Source organism: Orycteropus afer, unplaced genomic scaffold, assembly GCF_000298275.1.
Source record: "Orycteropus afer afer isolate SDZICR_OR568_19922 unplaced genomic scaffold, OryAfe1.0 scaffold00338, whole genome shotgun sequence".
NCBI classification, from domain to species: Eukaryota; Metazoa; Chordata; class Mammalia; order Tubulidentata; family Orycteropodidae; genus Orycteropus; species Orycteropus afer.
In genome coordinates, this window is record NW_006921925.1 from 2040307 (window position 1) to 2054004 (window position 13698).

Sequence of the window (13698 nt, forward strand, 5' to 3'; positions counted from 1 at the left end):
CAAGTGACTTAGCCACTATGCTACCAGAGCTCCTTAATACACATTACTAATTACTAATACACATATTAATGTATGGGTTAGGTTCCCTGTAAACTGAATCTCATCTAATTTTCCAATATTATATCTCTATTTCACAGATGAGAAAACAGGTGCAGAGAGATTAAGTGGTTTGCCTTAGTTTACAGAGCAGTTAGGTGAGAAAGGTCACATAGAAATTCATACCTAAGGACTCTTCATAATTTTTTTTTTTTTTCATTGTGCCATAATGTTTTCCTTTAGTGGTTATAGTATCTACTTACCAACCTGAGAAGGTTGCTCTGAGTTTCACCTGAAGAATTCATGGGGCCCAGTAATCTACCTTCTTAAACAACATCCCGATGATTCTGATGTGCATGGGCCATGAACTACACTTTGAAAAAGACACTGTCTTGTGTGTGTTGAGAATGATAAACCATGAAAGCCCATATAAATGTAATGTTAAATACTACTGTTGATTGCTATGAGCTTTTCATGGATGAAGCAGATCAATTTTAATTTCTAAAAACCCAAATGAACATCTATTTACTTGTGTTTATATTTGTTTGTTTTTTTGTTGCCTCCATGAGTGTAAATGGAGTAAGTTTTCCTACTCAGTGACATAAGGTTTGGCCAGCCCTCTGGGCAGTTCATTCCCCCCAAGAACTGATGGCTTTTCTAGGAGCCACAATTTACAGGCTTCTTTTCATTTCCTAGGCATCAGCAATAAACGGCTTGGTGTCTGTGGCTGGATCCTATTTTTCCTTTCCTTCCTGTTGATGATCATTACCTTCCCCATCTCCATATGGATGTGCTTGAAGGTAATACCTTGGGAAATAAATTGGGGCTTTCCCTATGAGCTGATGAGCCATTAAAACTAAATGTTCTCCCTTAATCTCTTAGATCATTAAGGAGTACGAACGTGCTGTGGTATTCCGACTGGGACGCATCCAAGCTAACAAAGCCAAAGGACCAGGTATGACACCATGGCTGCCTTGACAAAGATTCATGGGCATCTATTAACTGTGATTACTTCCACCATACTTTCTCCTAGTGGTGCCTATTGAGAATCAAAGAAAAATCACAGGAAGCAGGAGCTGCCTTTATATATAACAGAACCAGCAAACCAGTTGCCATTGACTCAATTCCTTCTCATGGTGACTCCATGTGTGTCAGAGAATGGTGCTCTATAGGGTTTTCAATCTTTAGCAAGCACTATAAGTGGAATTTAAGGAGCTCTACCCACCAGCCACTCCTCGGAAGGAAGGTTGGGCAATCCTACTTCCGTAGTGATACTGCCTCGGAAACCCAAGGAGGGGTCGCTATGAGTCGGGGCCGACTCGACGGCACATAACAACAACAACAACAACTGGTAGTATAGTGCCTAAGGCACCTGACTGCTGATCAGAAGGCTGGCAGTTCAAACCCACTAGCCATTCCTCGGAAGGAAGGAGTTGGGCAATCTACTTCTGTATGATACTGTCTTGGAAACCCAAGGAGGGGTCGCTATGAGTCAGGGCCGACTCGATGGCAAAATAACAACAACAACAACAACAATAACATAAGTGGAATTTTACTTAGACTGGCAACATAATCAATTTATCATATTTTAGAAGATGGAATATCTTTAGATGCTAACCAAATATATCCCAATTTGCTGCCCAAATGCACTGCAATTCTAATGTGACAAAGCATGGTGGTTCCTTTATAAAGGTGTCCACACTGTATTCCTTTCCAAAATATTCTATCTGCTGTTCTATTGTTAGACTCCTTTAAAGGCTTTAAAGGGGAGAACTGAGATATAACACTGACCTTGCTTCTTTTTTTTTTTATTATTAAAATATTTTGTTTTCAGTGACAGTTTACACAGCAAATTTAAGTTCTCATTTAACAATTTATATGCAATTTGTTCAGTTACATTGGTTACATTTTTCACAGGGTGTCAACTTTCTCATTATTTCTGTAATCTAGTTTTCCTGCCCTTTGCCTTCTTGTCTTTGCTTTTGGCTCCTTCTTAAATATTAGCATATGTACGTAGTACAAAATATAGTATAGAAAAGAATCCAGAGTACTTACCATATCTTTCAAGATCCCATATAATTTGGCCTCTGATTATTCCTGCAGAACTTCCCAACCATGGGCAAACATTTAGAATAGAGCAGGGATGGATGGTACATGCTGAGAGAAGACTACAATGAAAAGTACGATGACTAAAGGACAGATGAGCTGTGCAAGAAACTAGAAAACAACCTGGGAAAGAAAAGCCCACAAATAGAGTGTGGAGCCATTTTCTTAAGTAGATGAAAAGTCGATGGTTGATGTAGTGCTCTTTGTAAAAATAACATGGAGTCCCTGAATGGTGCAAATGGTTAATACACTTGACTGAAAAGTTGGATCACCTAGTCCACCCAGAGGTGCCTCAGAAAAAAGGTCTGGTGATGCTAAAGGGGCAGGGAGGCAGCACCTTTTGACCTCCTCCAACTACACAAGAGGAACACAGAATCACCATCAGCAGTCCAAGGCCTGTTACCATGACGCCAGACATGCTGCCTTCTTACCATCCTTGACACCAACTGCTCCTCCCACAGCACCCAACCGCCTCTCTGCTGGATTTGATAATTCACTGCAGTGGCCACACAAAACTCACAGATTATGGGGTTTATTAGGGAAGCAAGAGGCTACAATTCAAGTTCAGGAATATGCTCAGTCTCTCTCAGCCCACCGTCTCTCTCTCAGCCGGCAGTCTCTCTCAGTAGCACGTCTCTCTCTCAGCAGTGTCTTTCTCAGCCGGCAGTCAGAGAGAGACTCCTTCTGCCTTTAGGAGGGCTCCTTTTGAGCCTGGCAAAGTGGCAAAACCAACCAATCCCAACATCAGAATTCTACACATCTGAGAGAGAGCAAACTTCCCAGAAGATTGCTTTGTGCTGCTCTAACAGAAATACACCAGATGGATAACTTTAACAATCAGCTACTCAGTTGCTCATGGTAAAGTGAGATTTACAAAAACTATGGCTAGAAAAGCCATACCATGTAATTTATTACACCGCAGATGATCTACCAAAAAATCAGCCATTGAAAATCCTATAGAATGCAGTTCTTCTTTGACACACATGGAATCACCATGAGTCAGAGTTGACATGATGGTGACCTGTTAACTGGGGAAGAAAAGGGATTGTTTGGGTACTAAAAGCTCCTTAAAAGAAATATACTAATTTAATATTCATAACTTCTCTTACAATATATAAATTACTATTATTCGTCTGTCCTTTGTCTTACAAAAAATGGCAATTTCATGTGGCTAATTCTAATATTTTTTGAAGGAAGGCTGTTAAAAAACAGCATCTTTGAAGATACATGAAAAACAATGATTATTAGCTATATTTCTCTGATAGCACTAGATTTCTGTTCCCTATTGTGATGCAAACTGTTAATACACCTATTATGATCATTTTAGTATAACTGTTCTCTCTTCAGTTTGACTGTAGGATCTTTGGGGGCAGGAACTTTTTTATTTACTGTAACACTCTGTGCTTTGCATTCAACCATGCATACACATTCATATACCTGTTAACATGAAAAAGTAGAAAACCCAGAACAGAAGCTTGTGAAGGAGGTGTGGCCATTCCAAACAGTATAATTCTATTTGTCTTAGCCCATGAAGGATCTAAGAAATGGAGGATAAGAATTATTTATTAAAAAGTTATGAGTCTGTTAAAATGGAAGAGCTAGAATCATCCAACTGAAGTGAAACAGAACAAGGTTAACCCCTTGCCAGCTATGTTGCTTCCAGTGGGACTAAAATTATAAATTAAAATAAAATTAGATCAGGGGAAGTGGAATAGCCATGACTTGGTGGACTCGAAAGAAAAACATATCTCTTTTAAATGCATTTCTCAGGAGGTTTCAAACTAAATGTCCCAAGATAACTACTCTCGTCATACATGTCTCTGGGGTTAATGAGTTACCTCAGAACACCATAAGAGCCAGAGAGAAGTGATCTAAATTGCTGATGGAAAACCTTTCCACTTTTGTAAAGTACAAATTACTCTCTAATAATAAAAATATTGATAATAAGAGTTGTCACTTCTTGAGCACTTAATACGTACCTGCCACTGTGTTTAGTACTTTATTTCATAATCATGTTGAATCATCCTTAATCTTCTGTACAACCTTATTATTCCACTTAATGTGTATTAGATAACTGAAGGTCAGAAAAGTGAGGTCAATGTTCCAAGGTCGGGAGGCCAGTAGTGGTAGGTCTGGGATTTAACTCTTTCTAGTTCCAAGGATCATGGTCTTAATCAGAGTGACATGGCATGGAGTCCCTAGCTGAGTGAAACTGTTAACACACTTGACTGCTAACAAAAAGGTGAGAAGTTTTAGTCCACACAGAGGCTCCTTGGAAGAAAGGTCTGCTGATCAGATTCTGAAAAATCAGCCATTGAAAACCCTATGGAGCACAGTTCTACTCTGACATTCATGGGGTCACCTAACACTTCAACTGGTATCCTCACCTCAAGTTTTAGACAAAGTTTATAGAGACCAAAAGAAGGAAAACACTTCAGCAGTTTTTTCCCTGTGATGCTCAACCTAAAAAAAACCTCTTTCTAGTTTGAAAACAAAAACAACAACACACAACTTTTTGATAAATGAAAATGGATTGGTGTCCCCATCCTGTTGATATGCCTTGAGTTTTAATCTTTGTAACTCTTGCTGAAAAGAACATTCACCATGGTAATATTAAGTATTCACATAGTCTTCAAATGAATTTTCTTATACTCATCCTTCCCCACACACCTCTGTCTCCAAATACTTCCCAGCTCAGAGAGAAGTGGAAGTGTTTGAAATTGAGGAAATGCCACCATTGTATTTGAACTAGAACACAGCTATGCAGAAACTGTTACTTCTGTAATCCATTGCTTTCAAGAAATCTGTATCCCTGACAGATTTTCATTTGAATATCCCACAGTGCTATTCAAGATTACTGTGAGTATTAGCAGCCACTGATACTCAAGGTCAAGGTGCTCTGGTGGTATAATGTTTAAGGTATTTGACTGCTAACCAGAAGTTTGGCAGTTCAAACCCACCAACCACTCTGCATAAGGAAGACTGGGCAATCTGCTTCCATAAGGATTTACCACCTCAAAAACCCAAAGGGGGTCGCTATGGGTCAGAATCTACTCAATGGCAGTGAGTTTGGGTGTTTTTGGTTTTGATACTCAAGGTCAGGTCTATTGCTTCAATCTTTTATATAGGAGCTCTGGTGGCATAGTGCCTAAGGCATTTGATTGCTAACCAGAAGGCTGGCGGTTCAAACCCACCAGCCACTCCTCAGAAGGAAGACTGGGCAATCTATTTCCATAGAGATACTACCTCAGAAACCCAAGGAAGGGTCTCTATGAGTCAAGACCAACTCAATGACAGTGAGTTTAGTTTAATATGAGGATACCAATTTCCAAAATATCCATTTACATTAATGTCAAATTCAGTACTTGAATAGAAGTAGATTAAATTTATTTTAAAAATAAAATATAAAAATTAACTATTAAAGAGCTTTAGCTTCTTGCAAAAGATAAATTCCTAAGAAGTCACTGTTCTTCAGTCATTGACTAATAGGAAATTCCCAAATTACAGGTGTACACATTAAGAACATCTGAGAAATGTTTGTGTTGTTGTTGTTATTTGCTGTCGAGAAATGTTTGTAGCCTCATGAAAATGGTATTTCACATAGCTGCTGTTGTTGTTATGTGTCATGGAGTCAGACCCGACTCATGGCAATCCCTTCTCGGGTTTCTGAGATGGTATCACTGTGGAAGTAGATTGCCCAACCTTCCTTCCAAGGAGTGGCTGGTGGGTTTGAATCGCCAGCCTTTTCTGGTTAGCAGTCAAGTATCTTAGGCACTACACTAGGAGATGATTTATTATAGCTATTATTTTCAATGGGGTAAACTTTTAAATTGTATTTTCTTTATCGTAGGTTTGATCCTGGTCCTACCCTGTATAGATGTGTTTGTCAAAGTTGATCTCCGAACTGTTACTTGCAACATTCCACCACAAGAGGTGATGGTCCTTAAAGATCTGTTCCTAGAGTAAAACCTGTATCTTTCCCATTGCATGGACAATTTAAATTTTACATTATGTCTTTAAACTGTAAGAGGGAGGATGAAATGACTAGGCTTTGCTTTGACAGTAAGAATGGAAGCCAAGGGCAAGAGTTGAGTTAATGGAAGACTTGGAATAGCTGTGTGAGAGAAGGCATAAGGAAGGAGATCCAATGGCAGGGAGCTGGGAGGACAGGGGCAGAGCAGATACTTAGAGGATGATCCTGTTATCATGCGGAACCATATTCTTTATGGAGGAGTTTAATTTAATTTTGTGGAGGCCAGCAAGTGGTTATGATATCACCCTCCTCAACAGTGGGCTCAAATATAGCAACAATTGTGAAGATGGTCAGGATTGGGTGGCCTTTCTTTCTGTTGTACACAGGGTCTCTATGAGTTGGATCTGACTACTTGACAACATCTAACAACATCAACAACATCACCTTCTCAGGAACTTTTTTTTAGTAATATCTACTTTATTGACCTTTATTTTTGGCTTTAGAATTTTTATGTTTGGATGTAACAGAGTAGCTTGAGCATAGAGAAAGAGCAGAGGCTGCACAAGTGGTCCATCCACATTTGGATTTCAAATTACTTTTTCAGTGTTTGAAGTACTGTAAATAAATGATCAAAAACTATAATTGGAAAATAGGGAAGAGAAACAGGTTACTAATAATCATGCTGCCCTCTCATAACCAAAATGACTCAGGAAGAGAAAAGAAAATGTGAATAGGGCCCAGAATGTGCTAGGGCAAAGGTAATAAGGAGACATAAAATCAACATGTATGCACTAATAATGCCTGGACCCTGGTCCAGGAAAAGCATTATAGAAATAATGTCTCCATGCCACTGGAGGGAACTGTAGAGTACTGTGTTCAGAATTCAGTGCCAATCATAGCAGACCTTGGAATGCTTACTGACCTATGTGGGTGTTTTCTACAATAAACCGTTCTAGACTCTGCTCCCATGGTACTCCCAGAATCTCTTGTTTGCTTTAAAATACGTTCTTGCATTGCTCAGAATGGTTGATACCTAAGCCTTTTTGTAAAGCTGTCTGTTTTTCTTTACTTGGTCTCTGGTGCCATCTATGTTTTCTAAGCAGCTGCTGTTCATCAAATCTGATGAAATCTGAAAAGCAAAAATAATGTGTATCAGTCTTCTACCTCTCTGTAGAATGTAGAATTCCCAAAGGGTTATAGGGTTACATTTTATCATGGAAGTGCTCATCCTCACCATGCAAGACCTAGGGTCTCTGGAAGGGGTGTATGTCAGCATTTTACACAATTGCTGCAAAGGTTTTTCTGAGGTGAAGGTACAGGGGTGGGTATATACCACACATGTGTAGGAATTTTGTTATTAACTAGAAGAATATCATACTCAAGCCAAAACAGAATTTTCATGACAGCTATAGCATGAACTGTCATTTACAATTCCACAGTCTCCTCCTGTTTCCCCAGGAGGAGAGCTCATGGACTCAGCCTCCAACTCATGGTGATTCCATGTGCAGATGAATGAAATGCTGCCCAGTCCTGTGCCAGCCCCATGACTGGTTGCATATTGGACTATTGTAATCCATAGGGTTTTCACTGCTCCACAGGAGGAAGATGAAGCAATCTCCTTCTGTAAGTATTTACAGCTTTGGAAACCCAGTGGGGAGTCGCTATGACTCAAAATGGCTTGATGGAAGTGTTTTGGGTTCTTCTTAACCTGTCTTAGTCTGAAAGATCCACTGAAACCTGTTCAGCATTATAGTAGCACACATGCCTCCATTAATAGACAGATGGTAACTGCACATAAAGTGCATTGTCTGGGACTTGAACCTGAGCCTGCCAGGTAGAAGGCAAGTATTCTGCCACTGAACCACCATTGTTCCCCCAATCCAATTTTCGATTGTTGTTAAAATAATCAACATGTGACATCACTCTGTTCTTGTTCCACAGATCCTCACTAGAGACTCTGTGACTACTCAAGTCGATGGAGTTGTCTATTACAGGATCCATAGTGCTGTCTCGGCAGTGGCTAATGTCAATGATGTCCACCAAGCCACATTTCTGCTGGCTCAGACCACACTGAGAAATGTCTTAGGAACACAGACTTTGTCCCAAATCTTAGCTGGCCGAGAAGAGATCGCCCATAGCATCCAGGTAAAGACATGAAGAGCAACAAACCTGTTTCTTTAACTCACTTATTTTGATTATCAGTTCTTGGATGGTGTAACCAGTCAATATGCTTGGCTGTAACCAAAAGGTGGGAAGTTCAAGTACACCCAGAGGTGCCTCACAAGAAAGTCTTAGAAATTTACTTCCAAAAAATCAGCATTGAAAACCCTATGAAGCACAGTTCTATTCTGACACTGAGCTGACTTGATGAAAACAGATTTTTACTGTCTTCCGAAGTATCAGTAGTTAAAAGTGTGCCCATATCCCACACACAGACAACTATTCTAGATAGGTGGGCTTCAGTTTATTCTTTCCATTTCTTTATAATCACAAGCTATATATTTAATTATCTGGAAGAGGATAAGGAGCTAATGGAATTAAACACTTTATCCATTTTCTTTGGAATTTAAAATTATGAATTAATGTTGCACATTTTAGCCTTTTCTGAAAAGGTTAGAGAATAGATTTACTTTTAGCTTAGAGTACCCAAGAAGAAGTCCAGCCATTCCTCAGGCAGTCTGTATATTCTTACTTTCAGTGAAGTGTGAAAGTTAGAAGAGGATTCAATTGAGATATGCACTACCCTGACATTCCTGAAAATTCTTACATCATACCACTAACAGCAATAGTAATAGAAGTGGTAGTTATAATATTGATGAATATATATCAATGTCATCTATTATGATTGTTTGTAGACAATCACATTTCTGTATTTTCTTAATTAAATTTAGACTTAGAGCCTCCTTTCTATGTTAGGAGGGAAATTCAACTTTAATTCTTTTTAGCACCCCTCTAGTCCTTAACTTGGTGTGAAAGCCCCCAAGTTTTACGAGATACCATGAGTTCTGCATGACAATTCCCTATAATGTTAGTAAGAGCCCTGCTAGTTTGACCACTCTGATGATTTCTAGCCACTGGCAGGTTACCAGCATCTTGCACGGTTTCACCATCTCCTGCAGGGATCTCAGAAAAGGTTCTTCCATTTGGTAGCATGAAACTTCTGCCTACCTTCCTTCTGAGAAACTATTTTTCTGGTCTTATTGTCTCAAAGTATTCTTTCTCATCCTTTCTTTTCCAGGATCCCTAGTGTCTTAGCTATTTAGTGCTGCTATAATAGAAAAGCTCAAGTGGGTGGCTTTAACAAACAAATTTATTTTCTCAGAGTTTAAGAGGCTAGAATTCTGAATTTGAAGGGCCAGCTCTCGGTTGGCTCTGGAGGAAAGTCCTTATCTCTTTGAGCTTCACAGCTCTTGGCCATCTTCATGTGGCTTGGCATCTCGCTTCCTTCATGTCCCTGCTTCTTTTGCTTGATTTGTTCATTTCTTTTGTATTACAAACGAGATTGACTTAAGACACATACTAATCTTGTCTTACAACATAATGAAAATCTGTTCCCAAATGGGTTTATAACCACAGGCATAGAGGTTTGGATTTACAACACATATTTTTTGGGGACACAATTTAATCTGTATCATTCTACCTTTTGGCCTTCAAAAATTCGTGTCCTTGCCACATGCAGAACACATTCACCTCATCATATCATACCAAAAGTCTAACTGAACGCCAAGTCCAAATACTCATTTCTGAATCATCAAAATAAAATATGAGTGACATTTTTGGCGTATTCCATCCTGGGGCAAAATTCTCTTCATCTGTGAACCTGTAAAATCTAGATTATAATTTATCTGTTTCCAAAATACAATAGTAGAACAGGCACAAGGTAGACATTTCCATTACAAATGGAAGAATTTGGAGAGAAAGAAGGGATAATGGACACCAAGCAAGTCCAAAACCCAACAGAAAAATTTACACTAGTTCTCAAGACTTGAAAATAATCCTTTTTTCCCAAGACCATTTGGGCAATAATAGCCTGCCCTCCAGACTCTGAGGGTTGTCCATGCCCTCTGGATTCTGGATGAATGGCCCTCTGCCCTCGGCTTCAACTCCATCTTCCAGGCCCACTGGGATGGCAAGTCTGCTCCTTCAGCTTTGTATGGACCCACTCTCCCAGTCCAACTGAGTGGCAACTCCACCCAACTGGTCCTGGCAGCACCTGTTTTTTTTTTTTTTTTTTGCCTTTTGAGAATGGCAGCCCCATCCTCTCAGCTTTGGGCATTGGTTCTATCCCTCTGGCATTCATTAATGACAGCTCCACACTCTGGAACTGAGTTGGTAAAGATGAAGATCCAAGTCTTTGAAACCTAGAAAGCTGTGGACTCATTCTTTGAGATCCAAGAGACCACAGCCCAATCCTTTGAAACTAAGCCAGCCCTAATCCCCCTGTTCCTTCCAATAGTTCTGCTGATCCAGAGATTGTCCTTTTCTTTTCTTGGAGGACAAAAGATATAGCTCTTCTGGACTATTTCCTGCCTGTACATTTCCAAGAGGCAGACAGCATTCTTTCCTTTTGTTCTTTCTTGAGCCCCTGGAGTGTAAGCTGATGGGTTTTCTACTGTGGTAGTTGATTAGAGCCATCAGTCACAGGCTTAATCTCTTTAACAAAAGACTGTGTAATCACATCCTTAATGAAAGTTCTAGGATATGACCAGCATTTTCCAAACTTTAAGTTCTGTTTTCATTTTGTAATTCATTTATAAGTCCAGCTCTTTCCTCTCACATTTTACTATAAACAGCAAAAAGAAACCACATGACTCCTTTAAGATTTTGCTTAGAAATCACCTCAGATAGATCTCTGAGTTCCTCACTTACAAATTCTACCTTTCACCACATTTTAACATACTTCAGACGAGTTCTTTGCCATTGCATGAAAAGCATTGCCCTTCTTCCATTGTCCAATCACACGTTCATCATGTTCTTTTAAAGCCTCACCAGAAGCACAGTTAACATTCACATTTCTAAGAGCACTCTATTGCTGGTGCCATATATATTTGCTAAGATGATAGAGACTTTATCAAAATCTCTCCTCATTTCCTTCTAATTCCTCACCAGAATTGTCTGTGACATCCATAATTCTACCAACAGTCTCTTCATGGCAATCTAGGCTTTCACTGTTGTTGTTGTTGCTATGTGCCGTCGAGTTGGCCCTGACTCATAGCAACCCCTCCTTTCTTGGAAACTGGGTTTCCCAGGCAGTATCACTACAGAATTACTATTAGGTGCCTCAAAACTCTTTCAGCCTTTACCCATTATCCAATTCTAAAACCTCGTCCATATTTTAGGTATCTGTTAGAGCAACACTCCCCTCTTCTGGTACGAAATTCTGTCAGTTATTTAGGGCTGTTATAATAGAAATACCACAAGTGGATGGCTTTAACAAACAAATTTATTTTTAACAGAGTTTTAAAAAACAAAACAAAACAACTCACTGCCATCAAGTGGATTCTGTCTCATAGCGACCCCTCCTTGGGTTTCCAAGGTGGTATCTCTATAGAAGTCTTTTGTCCAGTCTTCCTTCCAAGAAATGGGTGGTGAGTTTGCACCACTAGTCTTCTTGTTAGCAGTCAAACGCCTTAGGCTCTACACCACCAGAGTTCCTACTCATAGGCATAGAGGTTAGGATTTTAAAAACATATTTTGGGAGGACATAATTCAATGCATAAATCTAATAAGATATCTTTAATGGGTTTAAAGACAAGAACATTCTCCATTTTAGGCTGCTTCTGCTCCTGAAAATATGCCTTACTACCTACCTATTTAAAGTTGACCACAGGGCAGGGGTTAAACAGAGTAAAAATTACCTGGTAGTAACATTTGTTGAATCATTGCTAAACACTGATATGTATCTTATTTATATTATTTCCAAACCTCTGAACAATCCTGAAAGGAAACCTTTCATGGGTGAGAAAATTGAGAATCAGAGAGGTTAAGTAACTGGTCCAAAGATTCAAAGCTGCAGTGGCAGATTCAGGATAAAAATCCAGGTCTGTCCATGCACTGCTGTCTGCCTGATACTAGTGAAAGCAAACTTGGAGTATCTGCTCAGCTCTAGATGAGTATCTAGCATATACTTCATTTGCAATGGTTTTGGGGCATAGGTCCTGCTGGAAGACTACCCCGCTAAAAGATCTCTCATTTTTTGTTCCTGAAAACTTTCGGGGTTATAATCCAGAAAGTGATCCTCAGGGTTACTACCTCCTATTCCCTTCCCAAACAAACATCATCTAAATAATATAAGAGGAGGAAAAGAAGAGGAATTTCTCTTACAATAAAAAGCACATCAGAAACTTATATCATGCCAGACAGGCTTCCATCAGAAGACAGGCTTCCAATGACTGTTCTTTTTTTGATTTGGAAACAGACCTTGCTTGATGATGCCACAGAGCTGTGGGGAATCCTGGTGGCCCGAGTGGAAATCAAAGATGTTCGGATTCCAGTGCAGTTGCAAAGATCCATGGCAGCCGAAGCTGAGGCCACACGAGAAGCCAGAGCCAAGGTAAGGGACCAGTCTACATATGGAGGGCAAGCCATCTGGCTTTGGAGCAGACAAGGGTAAAGCTGCAACAGAAGATCTAGGGCTCACAATTATTTTTATAAGGAGAAAAAAATTTGCTGTCGAACTGGTTCTGATTCATGACGGCCCCACGTGGTTTAGAGTACACCTGTGCTCCTTAGGGTTTTCAGTGGTTGTGATCATTCAGAAACTCATCGACAGGCCTTCCTTCTGAGCACTGCGAGGTAGATTTGAACATTTTGGTTAATAGCCAATTTTGGGCCACCCAGTGATTCCTTTTACTATAAAAGAGTTTATTTTTCACAGGTTTTACTGAGAATTTCCACCTGAATGGAAAAGCAATGAGGTTAGTAACAGCTGTCAGGGCAAGAGGACACTCAGTAGCATGCAATGTGGGTCCTAACACTGGCTCCACACCCAGTCTATGGAGAGATGAAGCAACAGTAACAGTAGTTCCCAGGCTTCCATTAGAAGAGGGACGGAGAGTCTCAGGGTGTGCAGAAACCTACATTTCTGTAAAGCTGGTGATTCTGATGTAGCAAAACTTGGAGTCTATCTTTTGAGAATAGTTGTTCTAGTGTTGTTACTGGACTAAAAGGTATGAATAAACACAATCCAGGTTAGAGTTACAAAGTTGAAGCACACCCCGGCCCCCAATAGTGTTGGATTTGTTTGATCTGTACCCTCTGTGTCTGGGTGGATGGGTTTCCTAAAGTAAACAGAAACCAATTTAGATTAGAAGCCTGTGTACCCTCTTTGGAACTTGAAATCCTGAGGAGATTTTTATTTGAATATTTAACTAGTACTACTCAGAATGACTGAGAATGCTGGCAGCCACTGATATTCAAGGTCAAAAATCTATTACTTGAATCTTTTATAGAGATACCTTTATATAAGGAGCTCTGGTGGTGCAGTGCCTAAGGCATTTGACTGCTAACCAGAAGGCTGATGGTTCAAACCCACCAGCCACTCCTCGGAAGGAAGGTTGGGCAATCCTACTTCCGTAGTGATA

The 13698-nt window shown here is 39.9% G+C and overlaps 1 protein-coding gene across 1 annotated transcript in view; it reads left to right on the top strand.

Annotated features, from left to right (window-relative positions):
• Window positions 1-728: 728 nt before the first annotated feature.
• The window catches only part of STOML3 (stomatin like 3), a 24219-nt gene continuing 11249 nt past the window's right edge, over window positions 729-13698 (top strand). The window contains exons 1-5 of the mRNA XM_007952447.2: window positions 729-836; window positions 919-991; window positions 5993-6075; window positions 8057-8260; window positions 12534-12668. Coding sequence (XP_007950638.2) covers window positions 795-836; window positions 919-991; window positions 5993-6075; window positions 8057-8260; window positions 12534-12668 — 537 coding nt within the window. The 5' untranslated portion in view covers window positions 729-794. The remainder of the gene's footprint in view (window positions 837-918; window positions 992-5992; window positions 6076-8056; window positions 8261-12533; window positions 12669-13698) is intronic.